General features: G+C 38.8%; 1 protein-coding gene across 3 annotated transcripts in view; it reads left to right on the top strand.

Moving 5' to 3' along the window:
- Positions 1–2,525: 2,525 nt before the first annotated feature.
- ORC3 (origin recognition complex subunit 3) overlaps positions 2,526–17,731 on the top strand; it is a 31,477-nt gene continuing 16,271 nt past the window's right edge. For all 3 annotated transcript variants that reach the window (XM_017852769.1, XM_017852768.1, XM_017852770.1), the window contains exons 1-2: positions 2,526–2,648; positions 3,810–3,889. In XM_017852769.1, coding sequence (XP_017708258.1) covers positions 2,574–2,648; positions 3,810–3,889 — 155 coding nt within the window. In that variant the 5' untranslated portion in view covers positions 2,526–2,573. The remainder of the gene's footprint in view (positions 2,649–3,809; positions 3,890–17,731) is intronic.

Below are 17,731 nucleotides of genomic sequence, written 5' to 3'. Positions count from 1 at the left end.
CATATAAATAACAATGAAACCTTTATTATGTGGAGATTAGGTTCTAAAGTCAGCACGTCAGGTGAAGATCTGGGATGGTCAAAATTACTCTTGAAAAATCCCTTAGAAAGGTACAGCAAACCTCTCATTCGTTAAGTCCATCATAGCCAGTTTCTTTCCCCATTGTTGGAACCAATCACCATTTCCTCAGTTGAGTGCCAGATGATATAGTCTGCCATGTTGTGTGGAACAAAACAAAACAATACAATACAAAACATTTTCTAGGCCAGTCACGGTGGCTCACCCCTGTAATCCCAGCACTTTGGGTGGTTGAGGTGGGTGGATCACTTGAGGTCAGGAGATCAAGACCAGCATGGCCAACATGGTAAAACTCCATCTCTACTAAAAATACAAAATGTTAGCCAGGTGTGGTGGTGGGCACCTGTAATCCCAGCTACTCGGGAGGCTGAGGCAGGAGAACCACTTGAACCCGGGAGGTGGAGGTTGCAGTGAGCAGAGAGTGGGACTTCATCTTAAAATTTTTATTTTTATTTTAAAATAAAAATAATGATTATAACAAAACAAAACATTTTTTAAACACTAGAACTTTACTTGACACAGGGATGCACCACACAGTGAAAAGTATGAAAGAACTAAGACCACCTAGGAGAAAAACATGTTTATATCCCTCATCGAACACTTATTCCAGGGCAGGTATGTTCCTTGAGTATGCAGTATTGCCCTATAGTGTGTAAAGTATTTCTTTTCTCTCCTTATCCAAGTAAATGGAATGAAGATACTCACTTCTACTGCATCACCCAGATACTTGTACACATAGCTATTCTTCAAGGCAAAAGAAAATAGGGAGCACAAGCAGCATGCAGTATGATTATTATTCAGTAATAGAGTTCATTTTCTTCAAAATATTCCCCCTATTTAAAAGCTATTTAAGCACACATCAAGGCAATTAATGGCTTTATGCCATCTGTATGTCATGGCACACAGTAAAAAACTAAAGAACTAAAGTTTAGAACTAAAGTATACCCTCCCAGTGGTGGTTAAAACAATTTTTGATTATGGCTACTTTTGTTATGATAGGAGACATAGATTTTGTTATGATAGGAGGCATAGATTTTGAAATTACCAATCAACTCAAATAATGGGAGGGAAAAACATTTAGGTGCTAAAAACTTTTTTATTTAATCTGCCCTGTGCTTTCAGGTAATGACTCATAGATCGTTGACCAAGGAATTGATTTCCTAAGTGAGTTGGTGTTTAGGAAGATATATCATATTTATTGCTTTATAGAGGTTAGATTTGCTTGAATTTATTGATATCTGAGTTATTTTCTAAATGTTTGACCACTAAAAATAATAGGTATCTGCAAGATATTACTGAAATAAAGACACAGCTCAGCAAAGCCTTTATTTGACTTCTTAAAGGAGAAAAATATTGAAAACCGTGGCACAGATGATAATCCTTTAAGAAAATGTTACAGAGTAAGCAGTTATGAAAGGAATTGAGGCCTGAAAATTACTTCATAGGATATAATGTTTTAAAATATTTCTAAACTATTTCAGGAAGCTCTAGAAAACATCTCTCTCCCCCCAACAAAACCTTTTGAAACTGTTTTGTGAGATTAATCATCCATAGGTTTCTTTTCTTTTGTTCTTTTCCTGTATCTAAATCTCTAATATGGAGAGTAGGGCTAGTTTTCGGTTGTGGGGTTTTTTTTTATACAAATGAGGTCTCACTATGTTGTTCACCCAGGTCTTAAACTCCTAAACTCGAGCTATCCTCCTGCCTCAGCCTTCCAAAATGCTGGGATTACAGGTGTGAGCCACCACACCTGCATAGATTTCTTAAGACACTCCCTCATGTCATCATTCTTGCTAGATTCTAAATTATAAAGCTTGCTGGTTTCAGATTTATTTATTTTTTATTCTTTTTTTATCTTAATTGGTAAAGCAAATAAAACCAGTATTGGAGATCTCAGCAAGAGGCAGGGACTCATCAGAATCACTTGTGTTTCTGCCATAGTTTTTTCATTTTCCCCTTCAAACACAGACACACTTGAGCAGTACTTTAGGAAAAGTATACATCATAAGCAGAACTTCAGCAAGTTCATTAGGTTGGTACCATTCTGTCTGGTGATCTCACTCTTCTGATGCTAGCAAGGTGGAGGATAAAGCACCTTCCCTCACTGTGGCGCACAGCAGGTGATGGGCACAGGCAAGCATCCAATAAGGTGCTTTCTTACACACTTGTAATTTTGGGGCCCAAGGTCTTGTGGGAATGCTAGAGATACCAGGAGATTAAAATACAGTGTCAATTCTAGCATGTGTAAAGTATCACCAGACTTGATACTAAATCGGAAATGCTCAGCCTGTATTCTGGATTTTATATGTATTTCAAATTTTCATAAATTAATTTGTAGTTTTGAATCTTCTTGTCAGTTTTCCAGAAATTTTATATGGCCATGAAGTAGATTGTATTATTATGTTCTTTTATCAGCTGACTTATTTATTAATAATATATTCTGTGATTTTTAGGAGGAAACACAATTATTACTAGAAAACCTGCATGTTTATCATATGAATTACTTCCTGGTTTTGAGATGTCTTCATAATTTCACCTCTTCTCTTCCCAAGTATCCACTAGGTCGACAGGTAATCCAAGCCACCTCATTTGGAATCTATGAAGTAGGAATGTTAGTATTTTCTTGCTTTGGTTTTTGTAGCATTCAGGCATCAGAATGTGAAATGAAGCCAATCTTTACAATGAGAGCACAATCTAAATCCATTCCAGCTGTACACATTACTGGTAATTGAAATTGTTTTTTGTTCAGATGGCCACAGCTAGAAACAGCCATATGAATCCCAGTGGTGTTGCTTCCCCTACAATGTTTTTGTACTAAGGCATTTGAACTTTCCTTCTTTAACACTTCCTTGTCACCTATACTGAGAGAGCTGTTTCTCTTTCCTTAATGGAAGAGGGAATTTGTTTGAGAATGCTTGATAGTTAACCTTGCACTATACCCAGAATAAAAAGAGAAGCAGTACTTCTGCTCCTTGAAAAATTATGCTCAGCTGGCCTTTATGTCATACCATAAACGTATCAACCATCTGTAGAGTAGATTTTAGCGGAGGAATTCTATATTCCTAGATCATCTTAGCTCAAAGCTTTGGAGAACAAATACCAGTATGTAAGAATGACTTGTTGGCTGGGTGTAGTGACTCATGCCTGTGATCTCAGCACTTTGGGAAGCCAAGGCAGGTGGATCACCTGAGGTCAGCAGTTCAAGACCAGCCTGGCCAACATGGTAAAACTCTGTCTCTACTAAAAATACAAAAATTAGCCTGGTGTGGTGGCACACGCCTGTAGTCCCAGCTGCGAGGGAGGCTGAGGCAGGAGGATGGCTTGAACCTGGGAGGTGGAGGTTGCATTGAGCTGAGATCACTGCACTCCAGCCTGGATGATGACAGAGTAGACTCCATCTTAAAAAAAAAAAAAAAAAAGAATGACTTGTTCATGAGGTGATTTTTGCCATTGAGCCTTAAATGAGCCTTTTTTTTCTCATTTTTCCTTTATCGGTTTCTTCTTTTAAAATGACCAGTGATATCAGCCAATCTCAGTATAGTCTCATTTTACTTTTATGTAAATTGCATTCTTATAAAGCCTGATCCATGAGATATATGCCAAGTCTATTATTATCTAAAGAAAATGACTTTTAATAACATTAATTTTTTTGTGTTGACCAGAAATGATTTTGCCAGACTAGTAGTGTGTATACACTTTTGGTTCCTCACAAATGTGTTGTTCACTTACAGATCAGAGAGTTGTACTGCACATGTTTAGAAAAGAACATATGGGATTCAGAGGAGTATGCATCAGTCTTGCAGCTGCTGAGGTAGTTTTGTTTTTTCTTGTTTTTCTGTTTTTGTCTGCTATAAGCCTGCCAGTAAGTAGCACCTTCCTCTAGAACCCTGCCTGCCAAAAAGTTTCATAAATAGCCATGTTGTGTCTAGGAATAATTGCATGTATCTTGAATTTATCCATGTAGCTTATGATGTTTTTAATATAGCAACCATCCATTTCTTTGCTGGTTTAACCTTGCATTTGAGCTTGTGGTTTTTAAAGGAAAATCCATGATTGTTTAGTCAAATACTGACACTACCCTATGAGAGCTTAGCTATGGATCATTTGAATCCAGCCAACTTGGACGTCATGGCAGGGAAAGCAAGTCATGAAAAGTGAGGTCACCATGTCCCCAATCTGGTTGATGGAGGAAGAGTATCACTGGGGGATATGTACCCAGTGGTCACAGCTGACCTTGATTAGGAGCAGCAAGGAGTAGGCAGTGGCCTTGGTGCCTTCCCCCACCTTAACATTAGCTAATTCATAAATTATTTATCTAATAATATACAAGTAAATAAGATATTTTAGTGTTAAAGTTATTATTTATATTACTTGATTTCACTTCTTATATGTATAGTTACTTTTTAGTCTTCCATAAAAATAATGACACTTGGATAGTGATAAGGGGAAATCAAATGTGAGCTAAGTTTCGCCAGTTTTATAATTTTCCTTAGAGGTTGTAAATGCTTATATAAAAATATTTTAAAGAAGTCTGAAAACTGAGTATTTATTAAGTCTTGCTTTCCTCTGGGCCCACAAGAAAAGAACAGATGGGCACAGTAGGAGGAAAATTCACACTGAAAGCACTTTAAATCCAGAGACTTCTTAATACAAATATTAGTGATCTAGCAGGTGCAGCTTAAGATAGAAAATGAATTTCATGCTATCTGGAAAAATACCTCCCCATGGAAACTAGATTACCACTGAAAAGCTGTGTTTTATTTCATTTTTTAAAATCCCAATAAGATTTATTTTTTCTTATTTTTTTAACCCATAAGGAAACTAAAAAATCCCAATAAGATTTCTATGTATTTATAAGCTATGTCAACTAGAGTATTTCTGAGACTTATTTTGCTTTCTATTCAAGTAAATATACCTATCTTATACACCCAGTTGAATCTTCCAGGGTTTTCTCTTTTAAGCTTTGTGGTTAGTAATTGTCTTCCTTCTCCAGTGAGATGTTCCCAAATTCATAGATTCTTTTGTCAAAGAGGAACTTGTTCTTTTTGTTCTGAACCTCCCAACACCAGTTGTCTTAGGGTACAGTCAAGAACCAAGAATGCCAGTTCCGGCCAGGCGCGGTGGCTCAAGCCTGTAATCCCAGCACTTTGGGAGGCCGAGACGGGCGGATCACGAGGTCAGGAGATCGAGACCATCCTGGCTAACATGGTGAAACCCCGTCTCTACTAAAATACAAAAAACTAGCCGGGCGAGGTGGCGGGCGCCTGTAGTCCCAGCTACTCGGGAGGCTGAGGCAGGAGAATGGCGTGAACCCGGGAGGCGGAGCTTGCAGTGAGCCGAGATTGCGCCACTGCTCTCCAGTCTGGGCGACAGAGCGAGACTCCGCCTCAAGAAAAAAAAAAAAAAAAAAAAAAAGAATGCCAGTTCCAAAGTAGGGTAAGGAAACCTGAGTGGCAGTAGTAATGGTGACAGCAGTAACCATCGCTTATTGAAGGCTTGCTGTGTGCAAGGCACTTTGTTAGGCACTCTCAGTACATTTTCCAATCTAAAACTCTTAATATACCTTTATGGTAGATATTATTAGTCACACTTTACCCCTGAAGAATCTGAAACACACACAGGCATTAAGTGACTTGCCTGAGACCACCTAGCTGCTGAGGGAACCAGGATTCTACTCCAGGTCTGACTTCAAAGCTGTTATACCTTCTGCTATTCTTTGCCAAGATCTAAAATATGGATTTGGAGATCTGAGTACAGCAGAAGCAAAAAATAGAAAGTGAGATTTCATTTTGCTAAGCTGAGGTCAGAAACATTGGCAGTCAAAAGCAAAGCAATGTAAAAAGCACTACACGTCAAATATAATACCTACAGCAAGGACAGGCAGGAGTCTGGGTCCTACAAAAGAGGAAAGGAATCAGGGAACCTCTGGGCTGGAATCAGCCTTTTCTCCTTTGTACAGATTTGATGTAGACCAGAAGTCAGGGACACTTTTTAGTTAAGGCATACTCAGTAGGCATCACCTAAACTTAACGAGACCATTCTCATCACCTGTCTTGAAACTTTATTTAACTCATTACAGAAAAGACTAAAATGATCCCTGAATGATGCTTTGGAAAGAATAACTGCTAAGGTACTATTAGAAACATAATCTAATTAAATTTCTTATTTGAAATTTTCATAAGAATCAGCTTAAATGATTTTCAAGAAAAAATCCTTTTTACAGATTGAGCATCTCTAATCTGAAAATCTGAAATTCAAAGTCCTCTAAAATTTGAAACACTTCAAATTTCAAAACTTTATGAGCACTTGTGATACCACAAGTGGGAAATTCCACACCTGACCTCATGAAATGGGTTGCAGCAAAACAGAGGCACACCACACAGTTTTTCAGCTTGCCATCATTTGTTGCTGTTGTTTAACACTGATACAGGTATTACTTAGTTACACTGAATACAGTATTTTTTCACTGTACCAATGGTGTGTCCTGTTTTTTAAGTGTTAAGTGCTTATATGTGAATAAGTGTAAGAAAATGGTTGCATATGAATTCAGGAGTCAATAATGATGGGGATACCAAACAACTACAGACTGATTGTCCATCTAGTTGGTCGAGATAGTGACACCTTTGCTTTCTGATGATTCAGTGTACCTTGTTTCATGCACAAAATTATTTAAATTATTGTATGAAATTTCTTTCAAGCTATGTGTACAAGGTGTATTTGAAACATAAATGAATTTTGTGTTTAGACATGCATCCAATTCTCAAGATAATCTCATTATGCACATACAGCAAATATTCCAAAATCTGAAAAAATCCAAAATGCAGAACACTTCTGTTCCCAAGCATTTCACATAGGGATACTCAATCTGTATGTGGAAGCTGACATGTTTAAATAATCATAGATCAGATGATATCCAGCCCATTCAGAGTAGTATGGCCGTAGACATCCCTTTACCCCTAATTCTTCTGCTTTGTTTGGGAAGAACATGGAAGAAAAGGTGACTTCTGCCCCGCTTCCCTTACCCCACTATAGTGGCTTCCTATCTTCCCCCAACAACTCTCTTGCGTGTTAGAGAGAAGGGGCCCTCCCAGCACAGAGTTGCATTCCTCCCCCCAATTTATTCTAATTTATTAATTTAGTCCCACCCCTTCTGAGCCTGCAGTCCGGGGACTGCAGAGTAGCTGCCCCAGCCCCTCCCAGGCCTGACCCATCCTGGGGAGTGGGACAAGGCTTGGGTGTGGCCCTGTTGGAGGTTGATCGTGCTGTTTTTATTTCTTGCCTTTATGTTTGTGTTCTGTGATACTGTTGAGAAAGAACAGGCCAGGCACAGTGGCTTACGACTGTAATCCCAGCACTTTGGGAGGCCGAGGTGGGCGGATCACTTGAGCTCAGGAGTTTGAGACCAGCCTGGGTAACATGGTGAAACCCCTCCTCTGCCAAAAATACAAAAACAAAATTAGCCTGGCATTGTGGTGCACATCTGGGGTCCCATCCTCGGAGGCTGAAGTGGGAGGATCACTTGAGCCTGGGAGGCAAAGGTTGCCTTGAGCTGAGATTGCACCACTTCACTGGAGCCTGGGTGACAGTGAGATTTCGTCTCAAAAATATACATATAAAAGAAAGAGAAAAAAAAAGAAATGTGAGCAAAGCAGAAGGAGGTGGATTCAAACCCCAGTATGTCACGGCTCATGCCTTTTCTTTAGTGGTGGGAGACCCTTATCTTGTAAAGGGAATGTGTCCCCTTCCTCAACCTTTAGTGTATTTCACAGAAAACAAAACCTCCCAATAAAACTGTTGAAACCTGGAAAATAAAACAAACAATATGTCATCTACTTGATGAAATATCTGGTGACCATTTAAAAAATATTTACAGTGACTTTGTAATAATATGGGAGAATGTGTATGTCACCTATTTATTAGTGGAAAAAGACCAACATAATTTTATATCACAGTTATTTTTTAAATGTATGCAACAGACATTGATGTGTGTGGGGAGCATGCAAGTGTGCATTTATAATATATGCCATAATTGGACATGAGCGCAGTGGTTCTGCGTGTGTTCTGCCTTTCCTTGCTCAGTCAACTCTTGGAGTATGAAGACCACATCCCTGTATGGCATACGAGTGGGTTAATTTTTCACTCAACCCTGTGTCATTATATAAGGATATGTTTCTATTAAAAAGCCATTTGGGAACAGAAAGTAGTAACAAATGATGCTAACCCAGCAGTGAACTAGGTAAGTACAACTGTTTTTCATTATCAGATGTGAAAGACTGTAAGAGGAAAATTGTACCCCTCTATTGGAGAGAATTTCTAAACACCCATCTAGAAATCAAACACTAGGCCAGTAATTTTTCATATTTTTAAAATTCACAGAACCTTGCATAAATAAGGTTTTAAGGGTTATTGTAAATCAGAGCCAGCTGGGCACAGTGGCTCACGCCTGTAATCTCAGTGCTTTGGGAGGCCAAGGTGGGGCAGATCATGAGATCAGGAGATCAGGAGTTCGAGACCAGCCTGACCAACATGGTGAAACCCCATCTCTACTAAAAATACAAAAAATTAGCCAGGCGTGGTAGCAGGCACCTGTAATCCTAGCTATTCGGGAGGCTAAGGCAGGAGAATCACTTGAAGTTGGGAGGCAGAGGTTGCAGTGAGCTGAGACCTTGCCATTGCACTCCAGCTTGGGCAACCAAGTGAGACTCCATCTCAAAAAAAAAAAAAAAAAAGTTAGAGCGTCAACTTAAAGGAGTATGTTGGATCAGCCAGTGCTGAAGAGTACTACAGCAGTAGATTATTGAATTGGGGATAATGAAAAGTGTGCCCCACATCTTAGGGGAATTTATGTCCCCCACCTCATCAATTGAGAATTACTCATCTACAGTTATTCCATTTTCTTTCAAATAAGGAAACCAAGGCCAGAAACATTGACTTTTGTACAGTTGACAGAGCTGAAACTCTTTCAACCCTATTCCAGTTACTTAGAGGTGGTAATAAAAAGAAATTTATGGTTTTGTGGCCAGTAGTCCATGTTCAGAGTGTATCCAAAATTTTAAACCAGTAGAGCAAGCTTCTGTGGACTCAGACCCCCCTCCCCCATCCTGACACTAGTCATATTGGCACAGGACACAGATATAAATGAAAGGAGCCACAGTGTCTAGTCTGCTTATCCTAAGTATAACCTTATGAACTTGCAAAGAAACAGACTTACAAATCGAAGGTGATTGATAGCTGGAGGAATTTACCTTAGGCTAAAGGAATTATTCTAATTTCTGAGTAAGGCTTTTGACTTGAACAGTAATATATTAGCAGGTCAGCTGAGCTTTCATTGAGTTAAAAAAAAAAATGACCTGAATAATGATACTAACATTTGATCACTTCAGCTTAGTTCGAAGAGACTAGAAATTTGGACTCTAAGTAATGCATTATTTCCTGACTTTGCAGATCAACTTTAGGTAATATTTAAAGATCTACTTAGGAAAAATGACACAGCTCCACAATCTATGATATGTTTCCTAATAATCTAACTTATGATGATGTAGATTTATCCATCCAAGAGCTTTATGAGACTGCATCATTAAAATATAATTTCTGGCAGGGCACAGTGGCTCACACCTATGAATTACAGCACTTGGGAAGTCAAGGCAGGCAGATCGCTTGAGCCCAGGAGTTAAAGACTGGGCCTGAGCAACATGGAGAAAACCCATCTCTACAAAAAAATACAAAAATTATATGAGCATGGTGGTGCATGCCTATAGTCCAAGCTACTTGGAGGCTGAGGCAGGAAGATCACTTCAGCCCAGGAGATTGAGGCTGCAGTGAGCTGTGATTGCACCACTGCAGTCCAGCTTGGGCAACAGAGTGAGGCCCTGTCTCAAAAAAATAATAATAAATAGGCCAAGCATGGTGGCTCACGCCTGCAATCCGAGCACTTTGGGAGGCTGAGGTGGGTGGATCACCTGAGGTCAGGAGTTCGAGACCAGCCTGGCCAACATGGTGAAACCCCGTCTCTACTAAAAATACAAAAATTAGCATATGGTGGTGCATGCCTGTAATCCCAGCTACTCAAGAGACTGAGGCAGGAGAATCAATTGAACCCGGGAGGCAGAGGTTGCAGTGAACCGAGATCACGCCACTGCACTCCAGCCTGGACAACAGAGCGAGACTCCGTCTCAAAAAATTAATAACAAAAATGAAAAATAAATAAAATAATATAATTTCTTTGTTTTAGAAAAGGAATTACCAATCCTGAATTTTCATCACATCAGGGCCTTCACAATTATCTGTAGGCTTACAGATGATGAAATCAGGCTTGGGGCAGAATGTTAAAGTTTTCTTTAAAACAAAAGATATTGAGAGTCACTGTTTTTTGTGTAATGGTTTCCAGGCTTCAATGTGCATAAGAATTAGCTGAGATATGGCCAAGCGAGGTGGCTCATGCCTGTAATCCCAGCACTTTGGGAGGCAGGCGGATCAGGAGGTCAAAGAATTAGCTGAGATATTAATCATTTCAGCTCTTTCCCCAGAGCTTCTGTTGGGAACACTGGTATGGTGGTTCAGCAGGAATTTGCATTTAACAAGCACTCTGGCACATTCAGACAGATGGCCCAGGGACTATACTTTGAGAAATACTTCTAGAAAATAAAGGGGGAGGTAAAAAAAAAAAAAAAAAAAAAAAAAGCCGGGGGGGGGGGAACTTTTGAGGAAAAAATGACGCTATCAAAGGAAAAGTCTTTATTTGTGGAGAAGCTGAATGGCTGTAGGCAGTTGATCTCAAATTGGCTCCAAAACTGGACTGAGGTGTTCTACTAATAGTGAGCTAATGGTTTTTATCACAGTAAACAGAAAAAAAGATCTGAATTTGTATTGTTTTTCTTTATTAAACATTTAGTGCCTACTGCCACTTTTCTGCTAGCAAAATGAACAGATAACTAAGAAATATTAATTTTAAAAACTCAGAAATAACTCATCAAACTTTGACCGCTTTTTTATTTCTTTCTTGTGAACTCAGGGTTATACAGTCATCCATCACTGTCTGTGGGGGATTGGTTTTAAGAGGACACCATAAGTTCCATATATGAAATGGTATATAGTGTTTGCATATAACCTATGCACATCCTCCCATATATTTTAAATCATCTCTGCATTACTTATAATACCTAATACAATATAAATGCTATGTAAATAGTTGTTACACTATATTGTTTAGAAAATAATGGCAAGAAAAAAGTCTGTACATGTTCTATGCAATCTCTCCTCCTACCCCCCAAAATATTTTCAATCCAAGGTTGGTTGAATCCACCAATGTGGGACCCACAGATATGGATGGCTGACTGTACTTTTAAAAATTACATCAATAGGCCAGGCATGGTGGCTCACACCTGTAATCCCAGCACTTTGGGAGGCCGAGGCAGGAGGATCACCTGAGTTCAGGAGACCAGCCTGGCCAACATAGTGAAACCCTGTCTCTACTAAAAATACAAAAATTAGCCGGGCATGGTGGCACACACCTGTAGTCCCAGCTGTGAGGGTGGCTGAAGTAGGAGAATTGCTTGAACCCAGGAGGTGGAGGTTGCAGGAGTTAGCCAACCTGGCTAACATGGCGAAACCCCGTCTCTACTAAAAATACAAAAATTAACCTGGCATGGTGGCACGTACCTATAATTCCAGCTACTCAGGAGGCTGAGATGGGAGAATCGCTTGAACCTGGAAGGTGGAGGTTGCAGTGAGCCGAGATTGCGCCACTGCACTCTAGGCTGGGTGACTAAGTGAGACTCCATCCAAAAAAAAAAAAAAAAATTGCATCAATAAAGTATGTGTGTATTTGAACTTACTAAAGTTGCTTCTAACCATGTGATGAATTAAATTTATTCTTTTTGATATATTCCACAAAAAAGCATGGCATCCCACAAAGGGCACCATGACTTCTAGGTGCTTCCCAGGATGAGCCAGTTTGAGAACTGTTCCCTTTAGAAAAAGTGTTCTTCACTAAGGCATTAGGTTAGGAAATTAATAATTATTGCATGGTTATTGCCTTGCTCATCCATTTAAAAAAAAAAAGGTTTTTTTAAATGCTTTTTTTTTGAAACCACTGATTAGATAACAAAGATAACCCTGGTCCTTACCTATACAGAATTTTGGTTAAATGATTGATGTAAACAGTAGAGAGCTACAATACAAAGTAGTAAGAGCTGTGATGGGTCAGGACTAAGGTGCTGAGGAACCGGTAGACTGGACAGTTAACCTCCATTTGTGGGGTTGGACAGCTTCTCTAGGAAGTGCCACCTAATATGAAATATGAAGGCTTAGGAGGAGATACACATACTTTTGGTTTCTGTTTCATTGTTATGATCCTACATAATTGCTTTGTTGTGTTAGTCCTCAAATGAGACAGTTTCTTATTTCTACATGCTTTTTAATTTTTTTATGTGCTTTTTATTATTTTTCCATCTTTTTTGTTTTGTTTTGTTTTCTTAACTTCCAGTCTTCATTGATATATTTACATTTGCAAGTTTGAATTCTGAGTATTTTTCAAAACTGGCTAGTAATGGTAATGTCTGTTTAGAATTTGAAAACTCATCAGGCAAAAGATGTTTTCATTAGCCATGGATTGGCCAGTTTTTTCCTGTAGCCTGTTCTTATAATCAGACATTTATATAATTAGTACTTAACCAGAAATTATTGACTTTCTGCGTGATGAAGCAGAACTCTCCATTGCCCTGCAGGATGATTGCTTTTAATGATTGCTTAATGATTATCTTTCTGTCTTAAGAAAAATTTTTTTAAAAATGACAACCTATAAAGCCTTTATTGTTTTTCTCAATTCCTGTGACAGATTACCTATAAAGCTTTTAATACATTAGATATCACAGGCATTTTTTGGACCATTTACCTGATAGTGAAATAAGTCTTTCTTTTTTTTTTTTTTTTTTTGAGGTGGAGTCTCACTTTGTCACCCAGGCTGGAGCGCAGTGGCGTGATCTTGGCTCACTGCATGCTCCACCTCCCGGGTTCATGCCATTCTCCTGCCTCAGCCTCCCGAGTAGCTGGGACTACAGGTGCCCGCCACAACGCCCGGCTAGTTTTTTGTATTTTTAGTAGAGACAGGGTTTCACTGTGTTAGCCAGGATGGTCTCAATCTCCTGACCTCATGATCCGCCTGCCTCAGCCTCCTGCAGTGCTGGGATTACAGGCGTGAGCCACTGCGCCCAGCCAGTTGTGAAATAATTATTTCTTAATCAAGTTGGATAAAGATAAATCACTCTTTTGTGGCATTAATGTGACCTATCTTAGACATTTTTTTTTTAATTTCTCTCTGCTATTTTCTTTACAATTTTATTCTCTTTATTTTAAAACAAAATGTTAGTTGGAATGCACCAAAATTGGAAAGCATTGTCTCACTGTCTCCAATTCTTCTCCCATTCTCTCTTTAACTGATTACAATTAGGTTTGTGCTCCCGATCACAACTAGTTTGATCAAAGTCACCAGTGACCTCCATGTTCCTAAATCTAGCATTAACCTGTTATCAGCATTTGACAACAGTTCATCACTCCTTTCTTAATGGACTTCTAGGACTTTCTTGGTTTTTCTCCTACCTCAGTGCATGCTCCTTCACATTCTCCTTTAGTGCTTTCTCTTCTCTCTGACATCTTAACATTACAGTACCCCAGGGCTTAGTCATAATCCTACACCTCTCTCCTGAGTGCCAGGCTGTTATGTCCATTTATGTCCTCTTTAATACCTCCACTTAGATATCCAATACACACCTCAAAGTTAACATACCCCAAACTGAACTCCTGATCTTCCCCTGAAATCTGTCATTTTTCTACTGTCTCTTTATCATTCTGATTGTTCAAGCCAAAAGCCTGGGCTCTGCCTTCATAATTTATCCAGAATCAGACCTCTTCTTGCCACCTTCCTTCACTTGTACCACCATAGTCCAAGTCATTGTCATCGCTCACCCGGATTATTGCAGTAGCCTCCTTTCTGGTTTTTCTGCTCCCCTACAGGTTCTTCTCAAAGTAACAGTCAGAATAGTCCTTTTAAAATATTTCAGATAATGTTACTCCTTTGCTCAAAACCCTCCATTAACTCTGCATTTCACTCAGAGTAAAAGCCGTATACAGTGACACTACATGACCCCCTCCACCCGCCCCCCCCATGGCCTCTCTCTGATTACTGCTCATTTTCTCTCTCCATATCAGACATCTTGGCCTCCTTGTTGTCTTGAATATTCCAGACATGCCCACTATGGAACCTTTGCACCCATTGTTCTGTCTGCCAGGAAAAGCTCTTCTGGATATTTGTATGGCTAACTTCCTTTCCTCCTTTACATATTTGATCAAATGTCATCTTTTCAATGAGGCCCTAACCATTTAAAAATTGAAATCTTCCCCCTCCTGTGACTCTCTGCTTATTCTGTTCAATATTTTTCCATAACATTTATCAATTTTTAACACATATATCATATATATGATATAGATAGATAGATAGTGTTTAGTGTCTGTGCTTCTCCCAGCTCTCCCACTAGAATGTAAGTTCCATGAGGACAGTGATTTTTGATTCGGTAAGGTATACCTCAAATGCCCAGAACAGTGTCGTATGTAGTGTGCATTCAATAAATATTTCTTGAATGATTGGTTCATGACTGAAAAAGGAGTTGAAACCCAGTTTGAAAAATGCTTGTCTGATAGCTACACTCAATCCTTAATTTTTTATTTGAGGTGCTATATATAAACACACTTTTTTGGAATAAGCTAAATATTTTGTAGTTATTTTCAAGTGATCTTCAGTTAGGTTTGGTTTATCCAAAGTGCTTGGCCGGCCGCAGTGGCTCATGCCTGTAATCTCAGCACTTTGGGAGGCTGAGGCAGGCGGATCACTTGAGGTCAGGAGTTCAAGACCAGCCTGGCCAATATGGTTAAACCCCCTCTCTACTAAAAATACAAAAAATTAGCCAGGCATGGTGGCGTGCACCTGTAGTCCCAGCTACTCGGGAGACTAAAGGATGAGAACTGCCTGAACCCAGGAGGCAGAGGTTGTAGTGAGCAGAGACTGCGCCACTGCACTCCAGCCTGGCAACAGAGCAAGACTCCGCCTCAAAAACAAAACAAAACAAAACCAAAAAAAAGGTGCTTGCTATAGTCATTCTAATAATCTAAGTGATAAAATAAGTCTTTTTCTGATATTACCCCTTGTATTATATAAGTTCGAAAACCAGTCATCCACTGTTAGCTATTTGCACTTCAGATTTTTTTCCACACACAAATGTATATTAAATAGTACTATATATGGTGTTCTACACTTGGCATTTTTTGTTTTTTGTGTGTTTGTTTTGTTTTTGTTGTGGTGGTTATTTTGGTTTGTGCCTAATCTACCATGGATGCCATGTTTTGAGATGCAATATAGCATGCTCAGTAAGAGCATGGATGTCAAGCTAGACTGCCTAGGTTCAAATCCCAGCTTTGCCAATTACCAGCTATTGGATTCTGGACAAGTTTACTTAAGTTCTCTGTGCCTTTGTTTTCTCATCTCTAACATGGGAATAATAATAGTATTTACATCATATTGTATCAAATGACACTTGATACACAAATGTGGGTATAAATGTTAGCTGTCATCATTAGTATTACATATTGCCCTACCTCATTGTTTATCATCACTGTATAATATCATGTTTTTAAAGTGCTTTTTATTTAATCAGACCCTTTTTTGATATATATTTAGATTGTTTCTAATTCTTCACTATTACAAACAATAATCATGAGCAGTAGTAAGTCTGTATATTTGTATAACTATTTCCACAAGACAAAGGTAGATGTAAACATATTAAGTCTAAAATATAAACATTGTTGTACAGTGTACACTCACACCAACCATGTACCAATGTGTATTTCCTACACTCTTGCTGCTGCTGGATATTATCAGGCTTAAATATCTTTCTTAGTTTTCTTCTAGTATTTTATGGTTGATGAGCTAGTTCTTTTTCCCTGCTCCCATACCATACTTACATTTTTATTCTATCTGAAATGCATTTTTGTGTATAATGTGAGATAGTGGTCTGTTTTTTTAAAATAGTTAATTCTAATACCCAATATCTTTTCCCCCACTGATTTGAAATGCTATCCCTGTGACATAACAAACACCCAATGTACACCTAGATCTCTTTATGAACTCATTCTCTTCTGTTGACCTGTCTATTCCCAAGTACCATCAATTTTAATAACTGTGGCTTAACACTTTAATATATTTACAGCCCCACCATACACACTGAAGTTTACACAGATTGTTGTTGTTTTTTAGAACAATTATTCCAGATACATTTTAGAATAATTTTATTAGGTTTTAAAATTTACGGCCAAGGGCCATGGCTCACGCCTGTAATCCCAGCACTTTGGGAGGCCGAGGCAGGCAGATCACCTGAGGTTAGGAGTTCAAGACCAGCCTGACCAGCATGGAGAAACCCTGTCTCTACTAAAAATACAAAATTAGCCAGGCATGGTGGTGCATGTCTGTAATTCCAGCTACTTGGGAGGCTGAGACAGGAGAATCACCTGAACCCAGGAGGCGGAGGTTGCGGTGAGCCAAGATCGTACCATTGTACTCGGGCAGTAAGAGCGAAACTCCATCTCAAAAAAAAATAGAAATACAAATAAAATTTACCCTGTGGAATTTTGTTTCAAACTGTTAAGAATATAGATTAATTTGGAATAATTTGTATCTTTACAATAGTGAGTGTTAAAATGTCTGTTCATTTATTCAGGGCTTTCTTTTATTATAGATCATACACGTGTGTTATAATGTGTATTGCTGTGTATTCTGTAGCTTTTGTTTCCATTTTGAACATGGGCTTTTTTTTTCATTATGTAGTTTAATATAAGGTATTGATTATATATATATGCATGCATATATAAGTATCTTTTATTCACTCACTTTCTTACACACTCTCTCTCTTTTTTTTTTTTTTTTTTGAGACAGGGTCTCTGTTACCTATGCTGGAGTGCAATGGCATGATCACGACTCACTGCAGCCTTCATCTCCTAGGATCAAGCAGTCTTCCTACTTCAGCCTCCTGAGTAACTGGGACTACAAGCGTGTGCCACCATGCTGAGCTAATTTTCTGTTTTTTGTAGAAATAAGGGTCTCACTTTGTTGCCCAGGCTGGTCTCGAATATCTGGGCTCAAGTGATCTTCCCATCGGGCTCCCAAAGTGCTGGGATTACAGGCATGAACCACCATACCCAGCTGTTTTACACTCTCTATTATATTTACAGTTCTTAGATTTTCTAACTTTACAGTCACATCATATGAAATGATAAATTTCATCCTCCTTCCTAACATTTATACCATTTCTTTTTCTTAATTTATTGTGGCATCTAGACTCCAGAATGATGCTGAATGATAGTGATGATACCAGGCAGCATTGATTCTCTGTGTGTATAATTTTACTGGAAAAAAAATTTTTTAATGACTTCATTGGGGTTGGTTAAGTTATTATTTCTAATCAGCCTTACCTCAAGTCTTGTCATTTTACATTAATCCAGAGAATACTTGGGAAAGTGTAAGATCTTTCTGCTCTGGAAGCAAAACATAATCTTTGGCTAAGAATAAGAGGACTAGGCCGGGCACGGTGGCTCACGCCTGTAATCCCAG

This window comes from Rhinopithecus bieti, unplaced genomic scaffold (assembly GCF_001698545.2).
Source record: "Rhinopithecus bieti isolate Rb0 unplaced genomic scaffold, ASM169854v2 scaffold_35231, whole genome shotgun sequence".
NCBI lineage: Eukaryota > Metazoa > Chordata > Mammalia > Primates > Cercopithecidae > Rhinopithecus > Rhinopithecus bieti.
The sequence above is the reverse complement of the archived record's forward strand: the minus strand, read 5'-3'. Positions and strand labels throughout refer to the sequence as shown.